Source organism: Lepidochelys kempii, chromosome 21, assembly GCF_965140285.1.
Source record: "Lepidochelys kempii isolate rLepKem1 chromosome 21, rLepKem1.hap1, whole genome shotgun sequence".
Lineage (NCBI taxonomy): Eukaryota > Metazoa > Chordata > Testudines > Cheloniidae > Lepidochelys > Lepidochelys kempii.
Window position 1 is genome coordinate 17,100,071 of NC_136400.1, and position 26,830 is coordinate 17,126,900.

The 26,830-nt window shown below is 49.2% G+C and overlaps 2 protein-coding genes across 2 annotated transcripts in view; one reads left to right on the top strand and one right to left on the bottom strand.

Moving 5' to 3' along the window:
* CYB561D1 (cytochrome b561 family member D1) overlaps window positions 1-26,830 on the top strand; it is a 433,261-nt gene that overhangs the window by 252,199 nt on the left and 154,232 nt on the right. The gene's annotated exons all lie outside the window — the stretch shown is intronic.
* On the bottom strand, window positions 20,682-21,692 carry LOC140901435 (galanin receptor 2a). Its single transcript, XM_073320288.1, has one exon. The coding sequence runs from the start codon at window positions 21,690-21,692 to the stop codon at window positions 20,682-20,684; it is 1,011 nt and encodes a 336-aa protein (XP_073176389.1).

Sequence of the window (26,830 nt, forward strand, 5' to 3'; positions counted from 1 at the left end):
GGTTTGGTAAAAAGCCTCACCAATTTGCCTAGGTGACTACAGATCCAGACCCTTGGATCTTAAGAACACTGAACAATCCTCCCAACACTTGCACCCCCCTTTTCCTGGGAAATGTTGGATAAAAAGCCTCACCAATTTGCATAGGTGACCACAGACCCAAACCCTTGGATCTGAGAACAATGAAAAAGCATTCAGTGTTTTACAAGAAGACTTTTAATAAAAAATAGAAGTAAATAGAAATAAAGAAATCCCCCCTGTAAAATCAGGATGGTAGATATCTTACAGGGTAATTAGATTCAAAAACATAGAGAACCCCTCTAGGCAAAACCTTAAGTTACAAAAAAGATACACAGACAGAAATAGTTATTCTATTCAGCACAATTCTTTTCTCAGCCATTTAAAGAAATCATAATCTAACACGTACCTAGCTAGATTACTTACTAAAAGTTCTAAGGCTCCATTCCTGTTCTGTCCCTGGCCAAGACGACTACAGACAGACACAGACCCTTTGTTTCTCTCCCTCCTCCCAGCTTTTGAAAGTATCTTGTCTCCTCATTGGTCATTTTGGTCAGGTGCCAGCGAGGTTACCTTTAGCTTCTTAACCCTTTACAGGTGAGAGGAGCTTTCCCCTGGCCAGGAGGGATTTCAAAGGGGTTTACCCTTCCCTTTATATTTATGACAGGCACCGAGTGAGATTTTTCACCCCCTCACTGGAGTGCATAACTCCTACTGGAATCAGGGCGGTTAGGTGCTTTTGAAAATGTCACTAAGCACCTCTATACATTTTGAGGTGCTTAAATCCCTTTTGCAATCCAGCCATTGGAGCCTCACATCTCCCCTCTGCCAGCAGGCCTCCAAGCGTCATTTCCTTAGCTTCCACATGGAGAAGCAGAGGCACAGAGAAGTTGTGACTTGGACACAATGGCAAAGGACAGCGCTGGCGGAGCTGGGAACAGATGCCAGGAGCCTGGTGATAAGTGCTACCCACTGGGCCACACTCCCTCCATTACAGAGCACCCTCAGCCTTGGGAGGATACGGGAGGAGTTCCACTTTTTGGAAGGGCCAGTGACAGCCAGTGCTGAATGGAAGCATGGCTTTATTCCACAGCCCCATGAGGCAGTGAGGGCCACTGGCTTTGTATGGTACCTTGGTCATGTCCCCTCACTGCTCCAGGCTATGTTTTCTTTATCTGTACCATGCGGCATCTCTAATTTAGCCCCTTCCTGTTGGAGGATCACCAAGTGCTTCATAAGTGCCAATACATTAAACTTCGCACTGAGAAGTTTCAGAGGAGCAGCTGTGTTAGTCTGTATCCGCTAAAAGGAGAGGACTTGTGGCACCTTAGAGACTAACAAATTTATTTGAGCATAACCCTTCGTGAGCTACAGCTCACTTCATTGGACGCATTCCTTAATTTGACTCAGTGATAACTAGGTCTAACAAGTACACTATGATTTTAAGCAATTAATGTCTCATTTCAATTATATATGTTAACAAGGTATAAATAGGGTCCAATTTTCTTGCACAGTAATGGCTGACGTAGCCATGGCACTGTTAAAACCATTTTTGCCATAACCATTGTATTGTCCGCTCAGGAATGGGGATTACAAAGACTCAGTGTTGGCCCCTCTCTGCTCCCATCGGAGTTAATGGTAAAACACCCATCGAGTTCAACCGCTGAGCACTTCTGAGAAATCTCACCCTGTGGCCTTTTGAAGTTACAGACTCATCGACTTCAAAATCAGAGGGGCCCAAGGTGATCATTTAGTCTGACCTCCCGCCCATCGTAGGCCTCAGAACCTCACCTACCAGCTCCCGTAATAGACCCCTAACCTCTGGCTGAAATCATGCTCAAATCATGTGCTCAAATCATGATTTAAAGATGTCAAGTTACAGAGAATCCACCATTGATACTAGTTTAAACCTGCAAGTGACCCATGCCCCACACTGCAGAGGAAGGTGGAAAAACTCCAGGGTCTCTGCCAATCTGACCTGGGGGAAAATTCCTTCCTGACCCCAAATATGGTGGCAAGTTAGACCCTGAGCATGTGAGCAAGACCCAGCAGCCACACACCTGGGAAAGAATCTTCTGTAGTAAATCAGAGCCCTCCCCATCTTGTGTCCTGTGTCTGGCCGCTGGAGATATTTGCTGCTAGAGTCGCAGATTGGTTACATGCCATTGTAGGCAGTCTCATCACACCATCCCCTCCAGACACTTATCAAGCTCATTCTTGTGTGGTGGAAAAATTAAGCACGTGTTGTGTTTGGATCAGAACCAAGCCTGAGGCTCCTTTAGTGATTACAAGCGCAGAGGGGGTAACAGCTCTAAGTAGCTGCCCTGGGGTATACAGAAAATACAGGAGCTTATATTGCTGAAAACCTCAATTTGTCAAACCCACTTCCTTCAACAGCATTTTCCTTATTTGGCATATAGTGCAAGTTTCAACAGTAGCTTTGCCTTAGTTGGAGTTTAGCAAAAACAAGTTTTTCCTGTGATTGACAGGTGTTTTCTTTGCGGTTAATGGGTTTTTTTCTAACTTCTAGCGGTTATGGTTACATTCCTTAAGCTGTGCTGTTTGCAATTGCCTCTTAATGGAATTTTCCACACTTTTTATGCTTCATATACACAGTTAGCTTGACCAAAGTTTTAGGCCTACTTGGGAAGTTTGGGCCAGTTTGGGTCCACTGAATTTTCCCCCACATTCCCCCCTTTTGGTGCCTTTTTGGCACCACAAATTGGGCCTAAACTTCTATAGCCATGAGCCTGTTAATTTTTTCCTTTTGTCCTTTTTTCACCCAAACTGTGCTTCACATTTTATTTACAATCAATAGTGCCACCTGCTTCCTTGCGCCGAGGTTGGCAGGTCTAGTGCTGGACAGGCAATGAGAGATACATCTGTTACAGCAACAAGAACATAACCCTATGCTGAACAGCAGTAAAAGCAACAGCATTCCCATGGTGATAATATGATGCTGTTGGAGTTGTGTCACGGAGTATGGGGGAGTCCAGGCCCTGCACCCCTCTTCCTGGGATTCACTGAGACTCTCAGCCAGCCAGTAAAACGGAAGGACAACAGGACAATAGGAACACAGTCTAAAACAGAGCTTGTGGGTACAACCAGGACCCCTCAGTCAAGTCCTTCTGGGGGAGCAGGGTGCTTAGACCCCAGCCCTGGGGTTCTCTTCATTCCACTACCCAGCCCCAAACTGACTAACCCCCCCAGCAGGCTCCCTCCTGCAGCCTCCGTTCACATTCCTGGGCAGAGGTGTTACCTCCCCCTCCCCCTCCTGGCTTAGGTTACAGGCTCTCAGGTCTCCCACTGAAACTCCCCTGCCACATTCCCAGGTCAACACTCCCCCCTTCCTGCTGCGTCACAGGTTGTTGTTTAGCTTAGTCACAAAACACAATACATTCGTCTGGGTACAGGCAGTATAAAAGGCATTCTTTTTGGCTTGATATATATTTTGGAGCATGTAAATTTGTCCCTGTAATTTGGAACCTTTAATAGGAGTGAAAACAAATGCTGGAATTGGTTAGGTACTAAAGCAGTCCAGTTAAAGGGTATCTGGAACCTAAGGGCTAATTGTAGCGTTTTATCCACAAGCCAATGAATGATATGATTGCCTGCAACTGTGGTGAGATTAAAATGTACATTATTTAAGGTAGTGGTCTTAACATGCACACAGCCATAATTAGCTTGGAAAAGTAGATGTCCTGTCAGGGTAGTCCCGTGTCCCATACCCTCCCAACAAAAGTTGTCATGAACAGTGACAACGTTTCCTAGTTATAGTTTATGTACACACTGAAGTTGAGGAGTTTCTAACGGCCAGAGTGTCCATTGGCTTTCAATCCCTACTGAAATGTCGGGCGTTACTCCAGGAGCACTGAGTACGAATCGGTTGGGCATACCAGGTTGTTCAAGTTCCCAAATGTCTTGGTGAATTATTCAATTCCACATGCATCCTCCTCATGCACCTGGCAGGATTCGGTAGGTGGGAGCCCCTTCCCCTCCAACCAGCCCGTATGCTTGGAAGGAGCACTGTGAACCTCTGCATCTCCATTCAGAAAATCTCCAAGCATGTTGTCACGGCCACAGATTAGATGGAACTCCTGAGGTATTTGTATGGGTAGTAGGCTACGCCTGATGTGCAAGATCCCTCTGAATGGCCATGAGCTGGTGATTCAGAAAACCCTGAACCTCCGAACAAGCCGGATCCCACTGCAATGCCTTTCCAGCATTGGTGATACCCAGTACCATGTCTGTTACTAGCTTTTGGATCATTGAACTAAGGGCGGAGATAATGTTTAATTTACCAACACTAGCCTGAACCTGTGCTAGCTCTGCTCCAGCAATAAGGCCCATGGCTTTTTTAACTGTCCTAATTTTTTCTTATGTTGCTGACCTTTATAGAGATTCCAGATTGCAGCTACGCTATTTGCACCATCCCATAGGTGTCCAGCCAAGTCTCTCTTCTTTTTAGGGGAAACCCAGGTCCATTGCTGTGCCAACCTAATGGCAGCTTCCTTTGAACAATTAGGATATATAGAGGTAATCTGAAAACCAGATAAGGGTAATGTAAATTTTATAGTCCCTAGTGTAGCATTAATTACAGTCCATCGAAACTCCAACCCATCTTTCTTTGTTGAAGTATTGTACCACATTTGATGTCTGAACACCCTCATATACTCTTGAGAGGCCTTAACATCAATATCATAGGACGGGGTGTACTGCAACATGGTACAGTTTAAATTATTAGTTACTCGGACATTTTCAGTACAGGTAATTTTTTTTCAGCAGCAGAACAAACTTTTTGGGTATTTGTTTGATTATTTACCAGTTGGGAGACCAAATAACAGTAAGGGCCTCCTTTACCTATTATGCTACAAACTCTGGGAATGGCCATTATATCTGTTGTGCTATGGGCCCCATCAATTTTAATCTCTGACTTTTGGGGCTCAGTTGCAGTGATATTATATATTTCAATTTCTACCAACCCATTTGTTTTTTACTTTATTATTTGCTTATATAAACTATTTTGAACTTTAAAAAATATTTTTTAACAAAATTTTAGTAAATTACTAAGATGTGAAGGCCTGAGCCATTGGATTTCATTAGAATATACAGTATTATTTGTATTAGGGTAAATTTTAGGAGTTGTCACGGTTCCTTCCCCACTCTGAACTCTAGGGTACAGATGCGGGGACCTGCCTGAAAATCTCCTAAGCTTATTTTTACCAGCTTAGGTTAAAACTTCCCCAAGGTACAAACTATTTTACCTTTTGCCCTTGGACTTTATCACTGCCACCACCAAACGTCTAACACCGGTTACCGTTTGGAAATGTCTTTCCCCCCAAAATCCTCCCAAACATTACACCCCCTTTCCTGCGGAAGGCTTGATAAAAATCCTCACCAATTTGCATAGGTGACCACAGTCCCAAACCCTTGGATCTTAAGAACAATGAAAAAGCATTCAGTTTCTTAAAAGAAGAATTTTAATAGAAGAAAAAGTAAAAAGAATCACCTCTGTAAAATCAGGATGGTAGATACTTACAGGGTAATTAGATTCAAAATATCGAGAACCCCTCTAGGCAAAACCTTAAGTTACAAAAAGACACAAAAAGCAGGAATATCCATTCCATTCAGCACAGCTTATTTTCTCAGCCATTTAAAGAAATCAGAATTTAACGCATCTCTAGCTAGATTACTTACTAAGTTCTAAGACTCCATTCCTGTTCTGTCCCCAGCAAAAGCATCACACAGAGACAGAGCTTTGTTTTTTCCTCCCCCCAGCTTTTGAAAGTATCTTGTCTCCTCATTGGTCATTTTGGTCAGGTGCCAGCGAGGTTACCTTTAGCTTCTTAACCCTTTACAGGTTAAAGGGTTTTTCCTCTGGCCAAGAAGGATTTTAAAGGTGTTTACCCTTCCCTTTATATTTATGACACACCCCATAAATCACAGATATGGTGAAATGCTGGCTGGGACTTCTTCCTGGAGCTCTAGGAGAAAACAGAGTTAATAAGACACATGCACCTCTAAAATATACTACCAAGTATATAAAGACTAACAATATTTTCCATGTCTCAAGGACGATTTTAACCAGTTGATTCTGGGAAACTTTCACGGGAGAGTGCATCAGCCACTTTGTTAGAAGCTCCTGAGATGTGTTGGATGTCGAAATCAAAATCTTGGAGAGCTAAACTCCACCGAAGAAGTTTTTTGTTAGTTTCTGTGGCGGTATGAAGCCACTGTAGTGCAGCATGGTCAGTTTGCAGGTGGAAATGCCATCCCCAAACATATGGGTGTAGCTTTTCCAGAGCGTAGACAATGGCGTAACATTCTTTCTCACTGACTGACCAGTTGCTTTCCCTCTCAGACAGCTTCTTGCTGAGAAACACGACAGGGTGGAATTCTTGATCCGGTCCTTCCTGCATTAAAACTGCTCCCACACCACGCTCGGACGCATCTGTGGTTACTAGGAATGGTTTGTCAAGTCTGGGGCTCTTAGTACAGGGTCAGACATGAGTGTCGTTTTAAGCTGGTTAAAGGCCTTCTGAAACTCTTCAGTCCACTGAACGGCATTTGGCTGTTTCTTTCTGGTTAGGTCTGTCAGTGGGGCAGCGATTTGGCTGTATTGCGGTCCAAATCGCCTGTAATATCCAGCCAAGCCTAAGAAGGCTTGTAATATCCAGCCAAGCCTTCGACTCCCTCAGGGAACGGATGGCCAGGATCCCCTGGGGGACTAACTTGAAGGGGAAACGAGTCCAGGAGAGCTGGCTGTATTTCAAGGAATCCCTGTTGAGGTTACAGGGACAAACCATCCCGATGAGTCGAAAGAATAGTAAATATGGCAGGCGACCAGCTTGGCTTAATGGTGAAATCCTAGCGGATCTTAAACATAAAAAAGAAGCTTACAAGAAGTGGAAGGTTGGACATATGACCAGGGAAGAGTATAAAAATATTGCTCGGGCATGTAGGAATGAAATCAGGAGGGCCAAATCGCACCTGGAGCTGCAGCTAGCGAGAGATGTCAAGAGTAACAAGAAGGGTTTCTTCAGGTATGTTGCCAACAAGAAGAAAGCCAAGGAAAGTGTGGGCTCCTTACTGAATGAAGGAGGCAACCTAGTGACAGAGGATGTGGAAAAAGCTAATGTACTCAATGCTTTTTTTGCCTCTGTTTTCACTAACAAGGTCAGCTCCCAGACTGCTGCGCTGGGCATCACAAAATGCAGAAGAGATGGCCAGCCCTCTGTGGAGATAGAGGCGGTTAGGGACTATTTAGAAAAGCTGGACGTGCACAAGTCCATGGGGCCGGACGAGTTGCATCCAAGAGTGCTGAAGGAATTGGCGGCTGTGATTGCAGAGCCATTGGCCATTATCTTTGAAAACTCGTGGCGAACCGGGGAAGTCCCGGATGACTGGAAAAAGGCTAATGTAGTGCCAATCTTTAAAAAAGGGAAGAAGGAAGATCCTGGGAACTACAGGCCAGTCAGCCTCACCTCAGTCCCTGGAAAAATCATGGAGCAGGTCCTCAAAGAATCAATCCTGAAGCACTTGCATGAGAGGAAAGTGATCAGGAACAGCCAGCATGGATTCACCAAGGGAAGGTCATGCCTGACTAATCTAATCGCCTTTTATGATGAGATTACTGGTTCTGTGGATGAAGGGAAAGCAGTGGATGTATTGTTTCTTGACTTTAGCAAAGCTTTTGACACGGTCTCCCATAGTATTCTTGTCAGCAAGTTAAGGAAGTATGGGCTGGATGAATGCACTATAAGGTGGGTAGAAAGCTGGCTAGATTGTCGGGCTCAACGGGTAGTGATCAATGGCTCCATGTCTAGTTGGCAGCCGGTATCAAGTGGAGTGCCCCAAGGGTCGGTCCTGGGGCCGGTTTTATTCAATATCTTCATAAATGATCTGGAGGATGGTGTGGATTGCACTCTCAGCAAATTTGCGGATGATACTAAACTGGGAGGAGTGGTAGATACGCTGGAGGGGAGGGATAGGATACAGAAGGACCTAGACCAATTGGAAGATTGGGCCAAAAGGAATCTGATGAGGTTCAATAAGGATAAGTGCAGGGTCCTGCACTTAGGACGGAAGAACCCAATGCACAGCTACAGACTAGGGACCGAATGGCTAGGCAGCAGTTCTGCGGAAAAGGACCTAGGGGTGACAGTGGACGAGAAGCTGGATATGAGTCAGCAGTGTGCCCTTGTTGCCAAGAAGGCCAATGGCATTTTGGGATGTATAAGTAGGGGCATAGCGAGCAGATCGAGGGACGTGATCGTTCCCCTCTATTCGACATTGGTGAGGCCTCATCTGGAGTACTGTGTCCAGTTTTGGGCCCCACACTTCAAGAAGGATGTGGATAAATTGGAGAGAGTCCAGCGAAGGGCAACAAAAATGATTAGGGGACTGGAACACATGAGTTATGAGGAGAGGCTGAGGGAGCTGGGATTGTTTAGCCTGCAGAAGAGAAGAATGAGGGGGGATTTGATAGCTGCTTTCAACTACCTGAAAGGGGGTTCCAAAGAGGATGGCTCTAGACTGTTCTCAATGGTAGCAGATGACAGAACGAGGAGTAATGGTCTCAAGTTGCAGTGGGGGAGGTTTAGATTGGATATTAGGAAAAACTTTTTCACTAAGAGGGTGGTGAAACACTGGAATGCGTTACCTAGGGAGGTGGTAGAATCTCCTTCCTTAGAGGTTTTTAAGGTCAGGCTTGACAAAGCCCTGGCTGGGATGATTTAACTGGGAATTGGTCCTGCTTTGAGCAGGGGGTTGGACTAGATGACCTTCTGGGGTCCCTTCCAACCCTGATATTCTATGATTCTATGATTCTAAGGATTGAACCTGTTTCTTTGACTTTGGGACAGGCCATTTTTGGATAGCATCCACTTTGGCCTGTAGGGGGTTTATAGTTCCTTGACCCACCTGGCGTCCAAGGTAAGTTACCTATTTGACACTTCTTAGCCTTAACAGTTAGTCCTGTCTCCTTTATGCACTCGAAGACTTTTAGTAGATGCTCCAAGTGTTCTGCCCATGAATCCGAAAATATGGCCACATTGTGAAGGTAGGCGATTGCATATTCTCCTAATATGCATATTCTCCTAATATGGGAGAGGGGCTTTGACCTGGTCTTGGGGTTTTCCCACTTTTTGGCATACCTCACAAGACCGGACATAGGTAGAAACATCCTTGCCCATTCCCTCCCAGTGGAATGACCTCCCCAAACGGTCTTTGGTCCTGTTCACCCCAGCATGGCCACTAGGATGATCGTGGGCTAAGCTCAAAAGCTTTTTCCGGTACTTAGTTGGAACTACCAACTGTCTCTGAGGATGCCAGTCTTCCTGGTGTCTACCAGAAAGACTTGTATAAAAGTCCTCTTTCTGAAACAAACCTGGATCGATTAGAAGAGCTGAGAGGCGGTGGGTTCCTCCATTTCGCCATCCAAACTCCCTGGAGGCTTTCATCTAATTCCTGTTTGGCCTGGAACTGTTCCCTTGATGCTGGAGATATCAGTTCCTCATAGGATTGTGGACCTAGGCTTGGTCCCTCTGGAAGCGATGTAGGGGATGGGGCTGTTTCCGTTGACTGTGAACCGCTTTCCGCTGGGGCACTATGTTGGGATTCAGGCTCCGACTGAGCCTCTTGTGTAGTGTTATCAGCTGCTGCCAGTTCAGGTTCGGTGGGGCCCTCTGGTGTTGAGGTTGTGAGCATTGGATTCAGTGCTGGCAAAGGGTCTGGTGCTAGTTGTTCCACCGGTTCCGGTTCCAGTTCTGGCTCTGTCTGGGTCTCTGGGACTGGATCCACTACTGCTGTTGCAGACATTGGCCTGGGGTCCGGGTCCATCACCTCTGACCGGGTCCTGATAGAAGTTTCCAGAACAGAGCTAGGCCTCACGGCTTGTTTAGCCTGGCTGCGGGTGACCATTCCCACCCTCTTGGCCCGCTTTACATGATTGGCCAAGTCTTCCCCCCACAGCATGGGGATGGGATAATCATCATAGACTGCAAAAGTCCATGTTCCTGACCAGCCCTGGTACTGGACAGGCAACTTGGCTGTAGGCAAATCGAAAGAGTTGGACTTGAAGGGTTGAATCATCACTTGGATCTCTGGGTTGATTAAATTGGGGTCCACTAAGGAAGCATGGATAGCTGACACTTGTGCTCTGGTGTCCCTCCATGCGGTGACCTTCTTCCCGCTCACACTCACAGTTTTCCTCCGCTCCAAGGGTATCTGGGAGGTATCTGGGCCTGAGGACCTCTGGTGTGATTCCGGTGCAATGAACTGTAATCTGTTGGGGTTCTTGGGGCAGTTGGCCTTTGCATGCCCCAGCTCGTTACATTTAAAACATTGTCCAGCTGACGGGTCACTGGGGCGAGGTGGGTTGCTGGAGAACGGGGTGGTGGGACGATAAGGGGTCTGGAGGGTTTTTTGGGAGGGCAGTGCATTTTGATGGTACTTGTTAGTAAGCACAGAGCCCAGCCCCTGGAAAAAAAAACCTACCCCACCACTTAACTTCACATTTCCAAGCATGGTCCCCACAATTCTCTCCCTGCCAATTAACAATACATTGTCTTTTCCACTAGGACCAATTTTTAATGTCTTTTGTAGTCAGGAATTTCTGGACTTTGGTGGTAGAGTGAGTGGAACAGCCGTGGTTTAGCATTATGCAGGGGAGTGGTTACTAGCACATCACCCTGTAATGGTTTGGTTCTTTTAGCAAAGTCTAAATGCACAGTAGTTCTGTCAGTGGATAAGGAAGAGGTTACTGGTTTTTCACCTTGTCTTTCACTCCTGCTGTCCGGAAGGAGCAACAATGCCAGAAGGAAAGATAGACCGATCATCATTCGGAGAGCCATTACAGTGAGAAACATGGGCAGGTAGCCAATTCTCGGCACTTCACAGAGGTGTTGATAATTAACAGGACTTGATAAAGGACTTTCAGCATGGGGCCAGGGAGGTTTCTTGCTGATTGACCTTTATGTAGATCCAGTCTCCTGGTTTCAGCGAGTGGAAGAGATGCTGTATATAAAAAGACCTAACACATTTTGTTAGTGCCTGACAATAATTAAGCATTGTGTCATCCATTAAATGACTGTCCATCTAAGCCAGGACCAGTGGGGGCGCAGCCAGTAGTCGCATCGGGTGCCCTGTTAGAACTTCATGAGGGCTGAGTCCAGTCTTTCGATTGGGAGTGGCCCTCATATTCATTAATGCTAATGGGAGGGCATTTGGCCACTTTAAATTTGTTTTAGCACAGATATTGGCCAGTTAATTTTTCAAAATCCCATTTTGATGTTTTATTGTCCCGGCAGACTGTGGGTGGTGGGGGCAGTGGAGATTGTGTTGGATCTGTAAAGCTGCCATTACTTGTTATAATTTGTCCAATAACATTAGGTCCACTATTAATGTTGCTACTCACAGGTGTGCCAAATTGTGGTACAAAATTGTTAAACAAAGTTTTACCACAGTTTTGGCATCTGCTTTTTTACAGGGAAAGGCCTCAACCCAGTTGGAAAATACATCAACTAAAACTAACACACTTATAATTACAACATTTAGACATTTAAATAAAATCAAATTGAATATTTAGAAAAGGTTCCCAGGAAGGGGGATGTGCTGCCTGCCTAACCTTGACAGCTTGACCAACACTGTGTTGCTGGCAGATTACACGCTGTTGCCAGTATTGCTTAAAATATTCCTTTCTTTACAAATACCCTTGCTGATTGCAGGCAAAACTGAGGAATTGCTCCCCATATTTTTATAGGCAGGTCAGGTTTTAATGGTTCTATCTTTATTATTTAGGTGATTTACATTAACACAGACATTTTTGGCTTACTTTTGGATTCAAAGTTATCAGCTGCTTAGAGAATTTGTCTTAAAAGGACACAATTAACTTTTAACTTTTGCTTTTAAACACACATTGGTTTGAAAAGGAAAACACGACTCATTTTGGCTCCCCTCTGGCAAAGTGACCGTTGATTACACAGAGCCACCTTAAGACTTAGTTTGGGGTACTGACAACACCTCTTATATGCTATTTGTTACCAAAACAGATATAAAATCTTTTTCCATTTTCCTCCCCTGCTGCAGCCCCAACTTTGGTCTTTATTTAAAAGCCTTTTAAATCTTGTAAAGTATTAAGTCACCTTAAGGAGTAAATGCTAAATACCAAAATTAAACAACACTCGTTTCTTTTGTCTGGCAAAAGTATTTTTTGGTTTTACAATTTTAAAACAACACCAATTAATTTTAAACTTAAAAAACAAAGATTGTACACACCAGGAGTGTTTTTTTAGCTAATTTGCCTAACTTGTTTATAGTTAAATGATTTTACTTAAATAAACTTTTGCCTGGATTATTTACAGAAATTCTTCCAGAAAAATTTGCCCTCTCTTCAAAGGAATGGCTGCAAAGAAACCAAGAGTTTTCTTTTCATAAAACCTTCTTGTAACATTTGTACAGAGTTTCACTGCGTAATTTTCTCCAGGAACTACAGGGTTAACTTCTCACTTTCTTTCTTTTAACTTTCTCAAACTGCGGTTGCCTGCGTGTCTGGGCACGATCCTTTTTTGTTGTTGCATTATTTCTTCCCATGGGCACAGCCATTGTTTCACTACCAATTTATCGAGGAGAGTGGGCTTTTTGACTAACCCCCCTTTTATTGATTTATACCCACGTATTTACATACACACACATTTATTTTTTATATCTAGATGCATTTTATTTAAGCATTAAGGACCTTAATGCTTTATGTCCAGACTTAATACAACCTTTCCCTTATTTGAGGAGGTAACAACCCCTCAGCACAGAGGCTTTGCAGGAAAGGATGGTAGCAGGATTAGGGACAACAGGAAAGCTAGGGAGTCCAGCAGCATTAACAGCCGGTAAAATGGGGGCGTTACACTCAGTGACCGTAGGAATAATGACTCCTTACTGAATGCAGGAGGTAAGAACAGGCTGGATTTTCCCTTGGCCTGTTTTGATAGAGGGTACTGCTGCACCTCGGGAAGGAGTCTTGCTGGGTTTAGGCGAATCTTAATGGGTTGGGCAGACCCAATGCACCCAACCTGGTTGGCATGATCGGCTCACAAGGCTTACAAGGAGGGCGACACCTTAGCCAGCAGCTCCTGTTGCAACGAGGAAGGGCTGGGGTCGGTCTTCTCCTGTAAACTGCCAGGACCTCATTGTGAACGGGATCAGGCACGTCCAGATACACACCATTTGGGGTACAGCCGATTATATAATTTAATTTACACAGCAAGTAAAGGTTAGCAGGTGAACAAGGGCTTAGGAGGAAAGCATGCCGGTCAAACAAGGGATCGATAGAAACAGACAGAGGTGAAGAGACGGGGTGGGGAATAAGAATATTGTCCACCCCTACCGCTTTCGGATCGACCAGGGTGGTAGGTATATTTACTGTATCCAATGACCCATTTGCTTGCAATTGTAACACACGCCATCACTGGGTCCCTAGGGGAGGTGGACGGTGGGGACCTAGGTTTGGCCTTCCCCTTCTCCCCCTGCAATGGGCAGCTATTACAGGGTCCCTGTATGGTCTGGAGCTGGAAGGTAGTTTTAATGTGGCGGTGAGAGTATTTGGGTTTTATTTCAATTTTTATTTTTACTTTGTTTACAGGTGCTAATTTTTGCTCCAGTAGGCTGTCCTTGGGCAGGCTGAGAATTTTTATTTATCAGCTTTTTTCTGATTTTATTTAACCCTTTTTTTGGTTCTGGCCTCGATTTTGCTTGGGCCACTGAGCTTTTCCACAAAGGCAACTCAGTGTTTGCCTAGGCGTGACCCCTCGTAGAAGCTGATTTAAATTTGCCCATGTGGGGTTATAACAGTTTATAACAATTTGCAATTATTTTTTTTTAATTTAACAGGGTCCTCTCTTATTTTTGGAAAATCTTTAAGTAAATGATACAGTTCCGTAGGAGACCAAGGTGCATGTGCAGACACCAAAGTACCAATGCCCGGGAATTGGCGTAAGGGGAACATTTTTCTCAGTACGGGGAGTCACTGTCTGAGGGGTGAACGTACAGGGCTTCTGTTGCTTAATATTTTTTGCTGACTTATTTGGATTTAAATTCTTTGCCAATTTTCTTTTTATCTCTTTTAATTCTGTTGTAAATTTCTCCTGGGAGACGCCTTATTTGAGATTCATGGTGCTGGGGTTTTTTTTGTTTGTTTTTTCTTCTCTTTTTTCATGCCTATAGAAATATGCCTAACACTGACATTGGCCAGAAGCACACTTCTCAGGTGCACAATCTTGTCAAGGTCGAAGCTGTCCCTCTAAGGGAAACCATAACTTTAAATTATCCCTATCCCTGGTATACCAATTTCAATTTTTCCAGAAACTTGCAAGTGAACTAGTGTGTGCCTTTTGACTCACCGGCCCCCATTTATACCTGGCGAGAGGGGAATCCCCTTGGATCCCCCGGCCCCCAATGCTGCACCTGGCGAGAGGGGAAGCCCCTTGGATCCCCCGGACCCCAGTACTTAACTCAATTCACTCGTCACAGTCACACACGGAAGGTTTGTTTAGGGCCTCCACGACTGTTCTACAGCCCCCCCTTTAGCAAAGAGCGTCGGCTGGCGCCGCATACTCTGTCGCTTCGGGCGAGGTGCTCAGACCAGTCAGTGGCTTTGCAAACCGCCTTCAGGCGGGAACCAGAGACGGGGAGGAAAGAGTATATGGAAACAGACCGTCCGAGGATGGAAAGGATGGGATCACACACTCCTAGACCCAGACAGGCCCCTCTCTCGCTGGGTGCTGGGGGATGGAGGGGGGAACTGATCAGGGGGGCCCACCGATCGGTGCAGAACACCCGCTATTTTTTCCCCGGAGCAGCCCGGAGTTGGCCCCACTGCACAGAGCTGCTGAGGATGCCACTCCCGGCTGCTGAGCAGGCTGCGGCAGAACTGGAGGGAATCACAGAACAGGCCGAGCGGGCTGCTGGTGCTGCGGGAGGGGGAGAGACTGCTGTGCTGTGCGGAGCTGGGGGATGTTCCCATCTCCTGGGGACTGATGGGGGGGTGTCCCCCTCCCCCAGAATTGATGTTCAGGCTGCTGCCTGAACTTAAAGACTGCATGCTGACACTCTTCCCAACACTGTCTCTCTCACACACACACACAATGTTCCCAACACACACACACAATGTTCTCACATCCTCCCCATCCCTCCAGGTGAAAAGCGGCTGGCAATCTAGTAGGATGCCCATAGCATGATGGGATTGAGAAACCTGCATCATGTGATGCCGTCCCTGCCCCAACGAGGCATTTCAAACCTTTCCCAAGGCACCCTGCGGCCAGTTGCGCAGTGGGATAGCTACCAACAGTGCACTGTTCTGGGTCGATGCAAGAGCTGCTACTGTGGATGGGCTTTGCCGACACAAGGAGCATAATGTGGACGTGTAACAGAGGTTTAATTAAAAGGGTGTAACTTTTCTCAACAAAACTCTACAGTGTAGAAAAGGCCTTAGGGACATCAGCACATGTCCACCCCTCAGAATGCCATTGGTAACTAACTGACGTATGTGCTAATGAACTAGAGGCAAAAGGATTAATAACCTGTGGGAGAAGGGCACCCCAGCATTAGTAGGGTGATGAGCTACCAATTAGGAAAAGGGGAGAAACTCCTAGTGATCATGCCTTAGGCAGAATGGCATCAGCATAACACAGTATAAAGCCTGCGTGTAGCTCTTGGGACGTGTGAGGATGACGACCATGGCTGATAGAAACGAGGAAGATGATACTAAAGACAATGATGTTAGTAGTTGCTCTCTGGATTCTTTTCTGGCCTGCCTAATTATACTTCTACACTTGCCTGACCAGAGCTTCTGCTCCTTTCTATTTTCCTCACTTCCAATTTTAAAGGATGCCTTTTTGCCTCGCACCGCTTCTTTTACTCTGCAGTTTAGCCAAGGTGGCAGTTTTTTGGTCCTCTTACTATTCTTTTTAATTGGGGATATACATATAATTTGAGCCTCTATTATGATGTTTTTTAAAAGTTTCCATGCAGCTTGCTGGCATTTCACTCTTGGGACTTTTCCTTTGACTTTCTCGGGAAGATTAAGACCATGCCGTCACCAACACAAGCAGTTGGAACTCAGGACCCCCACTGCAACTATTTTCATACATCCCTGGTCATTAAATCAGAAACCAAGGGCCCAGGCCTGCTTCTATTCAAGTCAGCAGGAGTTTTGCCATGACTGTGCTGGGGCCCAACCGGAAGAGAAGGGAGTTGGGTGCTGGAGGATGGTTTCCATGCCAGCTGCAGCAGCAATCTGTGTGCAGGATGCATTCAGTTGCTCTGCACGCCTCTGCTACAGAAGAGCTGGGTTCGAAGCAGTGCATTTCAGGGGACTCAGCGCTATCGCTCCTACTCTCCCAGGCCACCAGACAAACGTCAAGGGCGAGCACCTGTGACTGGGGAGAGCCATGTCTGACATGCACCCCACATGGCGGCTAAAGCCAGGCTTGAGCCAGGACACTCCTGATCTGCCACCCGGGGCGAACGCCCTCAGACCTTCAGGAGGAGTGAGCTGTGGGCAGGGAGAGCCGGGAACGGCTTGCACAGAGCTGAACGCTGCGTTGGTGGGACAGCATCATGTTAAAAAGCGTGTGCGCATGTGTGAGTGCTTTAAAATTAAAGGAGCAAAGGATCCATCTCTCATTATGCACATGAATAGCCCCTAGCACGGAGGCCCTGAGCTCAGCTCAGGGAACGGCCGTAACACACTCCTCAGGATTGTGCGGTGAGGGACAATCTGGAACAAGCACCCAAGAGGACCAAGAATGACAAAAGCCGGGCTGCAGCAGCTTAAAGCGCTCTTGCTCTGAGACTTGTCATCAACCAAAGTGGAGCGGAGGACAGCTGTGGCCGCGAGTTACACTGATTAACACCAGAGACTAATGCCATACTCAGCTCTCTGCCTGCAGCCTGGGCTCCCTCCTGCAGGTCAGCGTGAGCAGCATGGGAGTGCTCAGCGCCTGGCAGCAACAGGACCTAACTGCAGAGCCAGTTTAGCCACGTCACAGGCCTCGGGAACCAGGTTGCCGTTGACCGCAAGGCAAGTGCGCCCAGGCCAGCGTGCTGTGGCCGCCGATAGAAACGGAATCTTCCTGGGCGAGTTCTTTGGGGAAGACAGACTCATCTTCCAGCTCAGCAACCCCCCTTTGTTCCCCACTGGGACCTCATTAACCCAGAGCGCAGGAACTGAGCTCATTCACACCTAGTGTTCACTGAACTGACTCATTCTCCTGCCTTCCACCCCACCAGGGAACAGCAGCACCGTTAATGTTCCCTCGGGAGGCCAGTGCTGCTGAACTCCCTCCTGGGGAACAAACATCTGATTTGCCATGGAAGTGAAGCAATACACTCTCCATGATACCACCTGAGCAGCACAGGATAATCCCAGGGTGAAATCAGATGCATATAGAAACAGACTAATAGCCAGAACGTAGCAATATTATAGTATAGCATTTCAAGAGCTCCCCAGACAGGCATCATGGCTCAGTGGCTGGGGCGTGGCACCTGGATCAGGTGGTACATAATGAGACCCTAACAAAGATGCAGTGTATGCGAGCACAGGAGTTCTTTTGCCAGTATAATTACACTACCTCTCCAAACGACATAAGCTCTCCTGTCCACAGGTAGAAGCTGCTATACGCTGTGTCCCCCAAAAAATGGAGATTTTGCCAGTGCAGGTACGTCACTTCAGGGGCATGATGTTTTCACAGTCCTGACCCACAGCTAAGCTGACAAAATGCTGCCATGTAGAAATGACCTGTCCCATTGATTTATGCCGTACACGCTTCGGGGCAGGGCCTGTCTCGTACCAGCCTGCAGACTTTGTACCAATGGCACCAGTTTGGCTGGCGGCTATATACAGTTACAGTGGCACAGAGATGCCTTTTACCAGGAGATTCTGTTCTATGCCGGTTCGCATGCCATGCTCATCACTGGAGTATGTCTGACCACCTTCCAGCTGTGCACTAAGCAACGTGGCCAACATCTGTCACACCGTTCGCTCTCTGATCCGCCCCCTGGGGCGGTATGTGCTGTGGGGCCATGTTTTGGGGGGATTTTAGGAGGGGATTTCCATTTTTAAATAGCCACATTAACACAGAACTAGAGCAGAGGTGGCAGGTCAGAGAACCATGCTTCACACTTGGATCAGAAGGTGGGAAGGTTTGGGGAGGCCCTTCACTCCCAGGAGTTTTGTTCCACAGCCTTGGACCAGCCTCCAAGGAAATGGTGTCTCCTGCAGAGAGACAGATTCAAGTTTCAGGCCAGAGGGAGCCATGAGATGATCCATTCTGACTCACCTCTCACAGGGCACCCTTCGCTGGCCTGCAGAGCATTACACTGGGCTGGAGCCGTGGAGCTCGGAGACTCCCAGGTCAGACAGGACCCTTGTGATCCTCTAAATCGACCGCGGTTGTCATCGTAGAGTTCAGGCTCTTACAGCTACCTGGGCCCAGGCCACGGAGCCCCATGCAGAGAAGGGCAGAGGCCTGTTCTCTGGGGAGCCGAGGTAGAGAACAGCGGACAGGTGAGATGTGCTCAGGGGAGCCCGTGTTGCTGAGACGTGCTGCGCGGTTCTGGACTAGCTGGAGTTTCGTCAACGCTAAAGGCTTCCTGCCCAGGTGTAGCATGTTGCTGTACCCCAGCCAAGAGGAGATAGCTGATACAGCTTATTCCCTTTCCCCTGCAGGGGTTCCCAAACTTCAGCGCACCCCAACCCCCTTCTGACAACCAAAATTACTACAGGGCCCCAGGCGGAGAGACTGAAGCTTGAGCCCACCCAAGTCCCGCCGCCCTAAAGGGGTGGGGGCAAAGCTCAAAAGGCTTCAGCCCCAGGCAGAGGGCCTGTAACCTGAGCCCACCCCCCGCATAGGTGCTAACTTCCCCTCTAGCCGGGAGGGGTTTGACCCCCACCCGTGCCCCCAAGCTCCAAGCCCCAACCCCCCACCCTGCCTCTTTCCACCCTGCCCCCACTCCACACCCTGCCTCTTCCCCACCTCCCGCGAGCACACCTTGACCCCACTCCTTCCCCTCCCTCCTGGAGCCTTGTACTTGCCCCCAAACAGCGGTTCACAGTGGGCAGGAGGCGCTGGGAGGGAGGGGAAGGAGGTAGTCAGCAGGGCCACCGGCAGGTGAGAGGCGCTGGGGGGCGGGGGAGGAGGGGAGTTTGGCTGCTGAGCACCCGCTCATTTTTCTCACGAGCCCTGGAGTGCCAGGCCTGAAGCCCCCAAGCAATGGGGCTTGAGCTTCGGCTCTGGCTCTGGGCCCCAGAAAGTCTAAATCAGCCCTGGTGACCCCTGTTTGAGAACCGCTGCTTTACAGGAAGTTATACTGACCTAGCCACCTTTCTCCTGCTCTGACTATGCCCACGGCAGGGGGTGTCTACCTGACTGCAGGGTAGAGCTAAAGCACAAACACTGGAGTAGACATAGCTATGAGTGCACACAAGTACAGCACCTTGCACACTGAAGGGGTCTTGATCTCAAGAGGGGTCAGTGGGTGCGACTATAATAAATTCACACTAATCTACCCCTGTAAATGATATTGAAAGCAATCCACCAACACTACCCCAGAGCTATCCAACAGACAGAGGCCAGGGCCTAGGCTGATACTTCTCGCAGAGCCTCCAGAAACCCAGCGTCACCCCACCCACCCCAAGGAACTGGACAAGGAAACGTTCTTGTCCCTCACTCGTTTTTATTCACATTTGGTAATGAAGCTGCTATAGAATTAGGGGCAAATCTAAAGCTACAGCACATACCAGAGACCAAAATTCTTGTCAAGGCTGGACGAAGTGAGGGAGGGGAGGGGCAGGCTGGGGGAGCTCCTCGTTTACCTCGCTAGCACCTGCCCCAAAGAGCTGACGGTGTGTTCTGCACTCGTACCAGGCCTGGCACATGGGGCTCCTGGGCGCTACCATAACACACGAGAAGAACCAGATCATACGGCCTCTCCTGCAAGGGCAGGGCCAGGCCCGTGATTTATTGCTAACATCACGGTGCAATAACGCCTAAAGAATCACATTTTAAAGCTTGACGGGACGGTGACAATCAGCAGCTTGAGCTCCTGCAGAGCGCAGCCCCGAGAGCCCACCACCTATTGCTGCATCCAGCCCCCCGCCTCTGCTCGAGCCAGGCTGGGCATGAGAATCGACAGCCCTGGCCCCACGGAACTTCCTGTCTAGCACCAAGACAGCCCAGCCAGGCTGAGGCAGCAGCTTACCCCATACAACAGGATGTGCTTGGTTCTCAGCCAGTCAGTCCCACCCTGCTGGCTTCTTCACCGCGTCTGGGAGGCCGGGTGTCTACAGAGCCATCTGGGGACGGCACAGTCTGGGGTTAAGAGCTAATCCAGCGTGTGCAATATTACACGCCCAGCAGCCATGGGGACTGAACCTGGGACCTCTGGCCCTACAGGCAGTAGAGGCTCATGCTTGAGTGATGAGGCCCAGCTCACCCTCTCTACGTGCCGCCCAGGCACACGAGAAAGGGCCCGGAGCAGGCATGGGCACATGTAGCTAGGACGGAGAGCGTCAGACCTTCTCAATGTCTTCCTCGTCCCAGCCCCATCAGCCCCTACCGCGCTCCTCCCTTGCCACCCGCAGCTTCCATCCTGGCCGTGTCCGTGGAGCACCTTGGCTAGAGGCAGCATCCCGTCCGCCTCAGGAACTTCCTCAGCCCGGCCTGACACTGGCTGGAGAGGCTGAAGCAGATGATGGGATTGACGCAGCGGTTGGCGTAGGCCAGCAGGGTGGTCAGGTTGGACGCCAGGTACGTGGGGCCTGTGGTGAGCAACTCGCCATCCTTCATGAGGAAAACCACCAGCCAGTAGGGGACCCACATAACCACAAAGGTCACCACGGTGACCAGAGCCACAACCGTGGCACGCCTGTTAACCTGGAGGCTGGAGGCTGTGTGGACGGCCAGCCCCCTCCTAACCCACAAGGTGAAGATGATGCTGGAGTAGCAGAGGATCATCACTAGCATGGGGGGAAGGAACGCCATGCCCCCCAGGAGCCTGAAGTAAAGAGACAGCTGCTGCTTGGGCATTTGGTTCACGCAGTACGTCTCCCCCTCCATCTCCACCGTTGTGTAGTGAATCCACAAGGGGATGGAGAAGAGGAAGCTGAGTGCCCATATAAACACGCAGGCCCAGACGATGAGCCGCTGGGACACAGCCAGGGTGCGCGTGGGGTGGATCACCGCCATGTAGCGCAGCAGGGAGACTGCCAACAGGCTGTAGAAATCAGCAAAGATGATGGAGAGGGACAGGCTGTTGTAGGTGACGCACACCACGTAGCCCAAGCGCCAGGTCTCAAAGAGCACGTTGCCGAACATCACTGGGACATTGTAGAGGAAGAAGAGGAGGTCCAGGAGAGCAATATTGACCTGCAGGGGCCCAGTCAAGCGGGAGAGGTGGCTGGCACCGGTTCTCATGAGGTCTGGGATCAGGACCAGGAGCAGCAGGACATTCCCAGGCATGCCCAGCAGGAAAATGAGAAAGTAGATGGAAGCAAAGAGCCTCCTGGATTGGAGGAGGAAGAGGTCACTTAGCACAGAGCTGGAGCTGTTCCCTGCACTGGAGTTGGAGGTCATAGCAACGCTGATGTGCCTTGTCAAGTGGAGATCAGCTGCAGCAGGCCCTGTCATAGAATCATAGAATCTCAGGGTTGGAAGGGACCTCAGGAGGTCACCTAGTCCAACCCCCTGCTCAAAGCAGGACCAATCCCCAATTTTTTGCCTCAGATCCCTAAATAGCCCCCTCAAGGATTGAACTCACAACCCCGGGTTTAGCAGGCCAAGGCTCAAACCACTGAGCCATCCCTCCCTGTCGCTCTGTTCTGGAAATCAAAGGGCAAAGTTAGCTGGGCATTCGGCACCTCTGGGCTCCTCTTCACCTGCAGCACAATGGGTGCAGCTGTGATGCATTAGTGAAGACGCTACTGCTCTCCCATGGGTGGCACTGTTTACATCGGGGCGAGGTTGGTATATCTATCGCGCCGGGGGGTGGGGGGGGATTTTCCACACACATCCCCCAGCCATGTGGTTATACCGCCATACGTCTGTAGTGTAGACCAGGCCTCAGAGAAAGCAGCTGCGCTAAGGTACAGTGCTCAGAGAACTGTCTGCAGCACTGCTCCCAAGAGGAAAATACGGGGGGTTGGTGCACGGAAGCTGGATGAGTAACAAGTTCACAGGGCAGCCTGAGAAATTCTGACCCCCAGAAACAAAACTTCCAGCTTCCTGGGGACAAAACCACTAGAAAGCCAGGCACAGAGGGAACAAAGCTCCCTGATAGGAAAGCCCTGTAGGATCCCAGAGCAAATACTAATCCCCCACGGTTTCTCCAGCGGGGATCTGTGACTGCTCAGGGAACAGAACCCAGGCCTCCTGCTTAGCTGGAGAGCAAGGCAGCCTCTCAGCTGACACCCCGGGAGCTGTAGTTCCAGGCCAGCGGTGGATTCATAGCACTAAGAGCCCAGTAAAGGCAAGAGCAGCTGGATAATTTCAAAGAGGCAGATTTAATTAGAGTGACCACTGGAGAAACGTACTGGGGGTCGGGGAGTGGCCTCGGAGAATAAAATACTCAAAGCACAGCAGGAAAGTGGGAGAAGGCGCAGGAGCCCAGTGTCCACAGCTGAGGGACGGTGGCTCTAGCTGTGAGTCCAGGAGGCCAGAGACCCTCAGGTTCTGCTGCGCTCGGGAAAGCACCCAGAAGCTCTTTGGAGCAGGGCCGGTTTTGCCTGGGGCCTTGTCCAACACCAACCCTGTTGTTGCAGTTAGTGGTTATTTCTCCCCGCTAACCTCCACGTGTGACTGTCTGAAGGGTAGACAGGCTCCCCGAACTCCAGCACCCTCCCATGGGCAGGCGGCTTTGCTCACCAAGAAAGAAGGACAGAATGGGGAGCAGGAAACTTCCCTCAGGACAGGGGGTTGGTTCAGCCAGCGAGCTAGGGTCTGCGGCTGCAGCACAGGAGCTGAACGCTCTAGTTGGATGGCAGCTTCTCGTTTGGTCACCGGGCAGATTCCCCCAAGTCTCACTGGAATCACGCTTTGCATGAGTCCAGACACTCGTTCTCCTCCACTACATGTTGGCCTTGCCCGACGGGCCTGATCCTGCTCCCACCGAAGTCAGGAACTGAACTTCCGTGGTGCAGGAGCAGGCCCGATGTCAGAGATCCCAGCACACCCCATCCTGCCTGCGTTCGAAACGCAGCTCTACAAACCCGCTCCTCTGTGCGTGGCTCCTTCTGCAGTGCGGAGAGGTTCCCAGCTCCCTGGCCTGTGAGCTGGGAGCCTGTGGTGTGTCCAAGCCAAAAGGACTCGCCTCTCCAGCGCGCGTGGGTGCCCCTTGCAGGGAACAGCTGGATGAAGCTGCAGTCCCAGGCAGCTGCTCTTGTCTTGACCTTGTCACTTTTCTGAGCAAACCCCTGCTAACTAATGAGAGACAATTTATAAACTCAGCCAGAAAACCCTCAGGAGGCGGCAACACCCCTGCTCTGCCCAGGGCTGCCCATCACAGTCCCTCTCGCTGAGCAAACAGTGCAGAGATCAGCCACAACACACAGACGGTCAGCCTGCAAACTGTGGTGAGCAAGGGGGCTCTGCCTACTTCTGCCACTTGTTCTGAATAACCGAGAAGCAGGCTGAAATCGACCCCCTGGATCCAGCCACCACTGAGCTTCCGGGGAGTTTGGATCCAGATTGGAACCCACAGTCCACCCCAACGCGCAGCACTTGCTGTTCCGGAGGACACAGCGTCACCACGGGGGGCTGACGGGGAAGGGGCCACATGAGGCACACACTGAAGCTGGGTAACAAATTTTCAGTGAACATAAATATTGCCCAAAAGTGTATTGTTCATAAATCCAGGGCAAATCTGGGGAATACTTTCAACCCCCCGCCCCCCCCCCCCCTTTTTTTTTTTTTTTTTGCATTTTGGCCACTGACCCGAAAAGTCAGTTATTCACTCGGTGGTCCCACAACTGTGGTCTGCATCCTGGGCTGTGATACAGCGAGCTTGCCCGGAGCAGTGCTGAGAGGCCGCTGTGCTCACAGAACCAGTCACACCCACTGCGCTCACCCCAAAGACTTTCCATTGGTTCTTTCTTGCTCAGTTAGTTCCCCTGCTGTAGAAGGAAGCTCGTTCACACTGAATGTACCTGCTCCTTTCCGAATATGAAGCCATAACGAGCCAGGAGCCAAAGAAACCTCAGCCTTTACTGCAGGTGCAGGTTTATAAGTGGTTGCTCTAGCAGAGCACAGCCCTTCAGTGGGACCCAGCAGGTGCTGAATACAAACTCTGACGGGAGGCAATTTGAGTGGGACCTGGCCTAAGCAACTACAACTCCATTGACTTCACACCAGCACCACCTGCTTGGGCCAAATGGGAACTGGGCCCAGCTATTTCCATACAGGATCGGGACAGAGCTTAGCCTATTTAAAGGAAGAGCAGGGATTTCTAAAGCTTCCCGTTCACGCAGGGAGGTGCAACTCAAAAATCTGATGCAAGAGCTGGGCTCAGTCAGGTGACTAAGTACTAAGGGTCCATGCTGGCATACCGGAGTCCTGGTAAGTCCATGGCTGGTGGCTGTTTGTCCTGTCGTCACAACACTGGCTTTTTCAGGTCCATTACGTGTAGTTTTGAAAGTTGTTCCAAATACTTTGCCCTTCTGTAGAGCTCTCCACCTGCAGGTCTCAAAGCATTTTATAAAGACAAACAACCTCAGCATCCCCAGATGGGAGATATTCTGCCACTCTTAAAGATGGGGAAATGGAGACAAAGGGAAAGTTAATTTCCCCAAGTTCACACGAGTCAGGGATAACCCAGCAGTCTAAACTCCCGTTTTCCCTGATCCAACCACTGGACCATACCCCTCTCCCACTACCAGGAATGGGAGCCAGGACTCCTGGCTCTGGATTCACTCCTGCTGCTACCACAACAGGGAGAAGGACTTTTGTGTTAAATGGCCGCATTTTTTTTTTTTTACTTCTTTCTTATGTATAAAGAACAACTTTATTGTTATTCCTGCTTTTTAATACACTAAAAACAGAACAAATCAAACAATCTGATCACTTTCTCCCCTATTGTTTTGCCAGAGGACCCCTCAGAGAATCTGAGAACTAGCAAGACTAGGACATTGCATGGGCCTAGAGCCAGAGCAGTGGAGAGAAGGGATTTTTATTCAGGCTGTTTAACACTCCAGCATTAACAGTTTTCAATCCAAACCCATGCCCAGTCAGTGGAGATCCGAGGATGCTGAGCTCCAGTTCTCTGCTCCTCCAAGCAGACCTCCAGCAGCAGCAGGGACAAGATTTGGTATTTCTAAGTTTAAAACAACCACAGCCTGAGCAGGGAGAGCTCGGAGGCCTTCTCCCTCCAACACAAAGAGCAGCCGCGAAGCGCAGGCTCTGCCGGACCAGGGCGTGTGGTCATGTCTCTGTTCCAGTAACAGAGCTCCTTGCAGGGCTGGAAATGCACACAGGTTTTGCATGCAGGAGCTAATTTTTGCCTTTACCTGCCAAAGCCCCAGTCTGAGGCTGTTGGTTCAAACGGCGTGTGGCGGAGACAGAAACTCGGAAACATGGCAGGGTCCCCCAACACCAAACAATCACATCCCTGAATCCTCAATCACCACCTTTCTTCCGAGCTGCTTTCCACCCCCTGAGAGCAGGTGTCACTGGTTAAATCTGCTAAATTCCAGCCAGAAAGATTTACTGGCAGACCGCCTGTTTCATTAAGATGGTGTTTGCGTTCACCAAGGCCCTAAAGACATCATTAAAGCCTCCAAACACCGTCCATCTTTAGCATGGATCATCAAGAGGCCCCAAAGCGCTTATTAAAAGCTCTCACCTCCACAGCCAGGAAGGGCGAGCAGCCCGATGTTGTGGAAGGTGTTACTTATACTGCCTGGCTCATGGGAAGCATTTTCACAAGTCCAGGCTGCTTGGATTGATTTATGGGTGTGCAGAGCCCAGGAGCAGCTGTGGGGAAGGAAGGGAATAGATTGCAAGGATTTTCTGCCCACCCCATGCCAATTGCCAGGTGGGACGCAGGCACAACTTGCTGCGGAGAGTGGAACAAACACCAGCCTGGAGTGCTGTTCCCAATCACGGCACCGCCCAACGGGGCAAGAGGCAGCAGAGAGACTGGCTGGGATGGGGATGCACGGAGCAGAACACGCCCGCTCCTATGGCCAGTGCAAGGTCTGTGTCAAAGTAATGCAGATGGCAAGGTTTGATAAGCAAGCGCTGTGGTCACATCAGCAGGAAATAAACACCTGGCTTTGAAGTCCCTTTGTCCAATACAAGGCCTCATTCTCAGTCTTTCACTGAATTAAGGCCAGCAGGGACTATGCTGATGGTCCTGTCAGACCTCCCGCATGGCACAGGCCAGAGCCAGTAACCCAGCCGCTCCTGCACTGGAGGGAATTGTTCTCCCCTACAGATGGGATCGCCGTTTGAGCAGTCTAGTGACTTGAACTAGTCTCCCCAAGCTCCGTTTACAGACTCCAAGCAACTGACCCCAACCCTGCTGTTAGAGGGCTTATTCCTTCACCCACTTACTTCCCTGGTCCTTCTCGCATGAACAGAGAGCAACAATACCCGAAGTCCAAAGGTGCAAACAATTCGATGTTTATTGGGGTGAACTTCCAGCAAGCATGATTCCAGTTTCCTTCCTTAGTATCCTCCTTCCCAGCTCTGACACCACAGAGCCTTACACCTGTGTCCCTGTTCCCATTCCTGCCCTTAGCCAAACATGATTCCAACTTCCTTACTCCCATTCC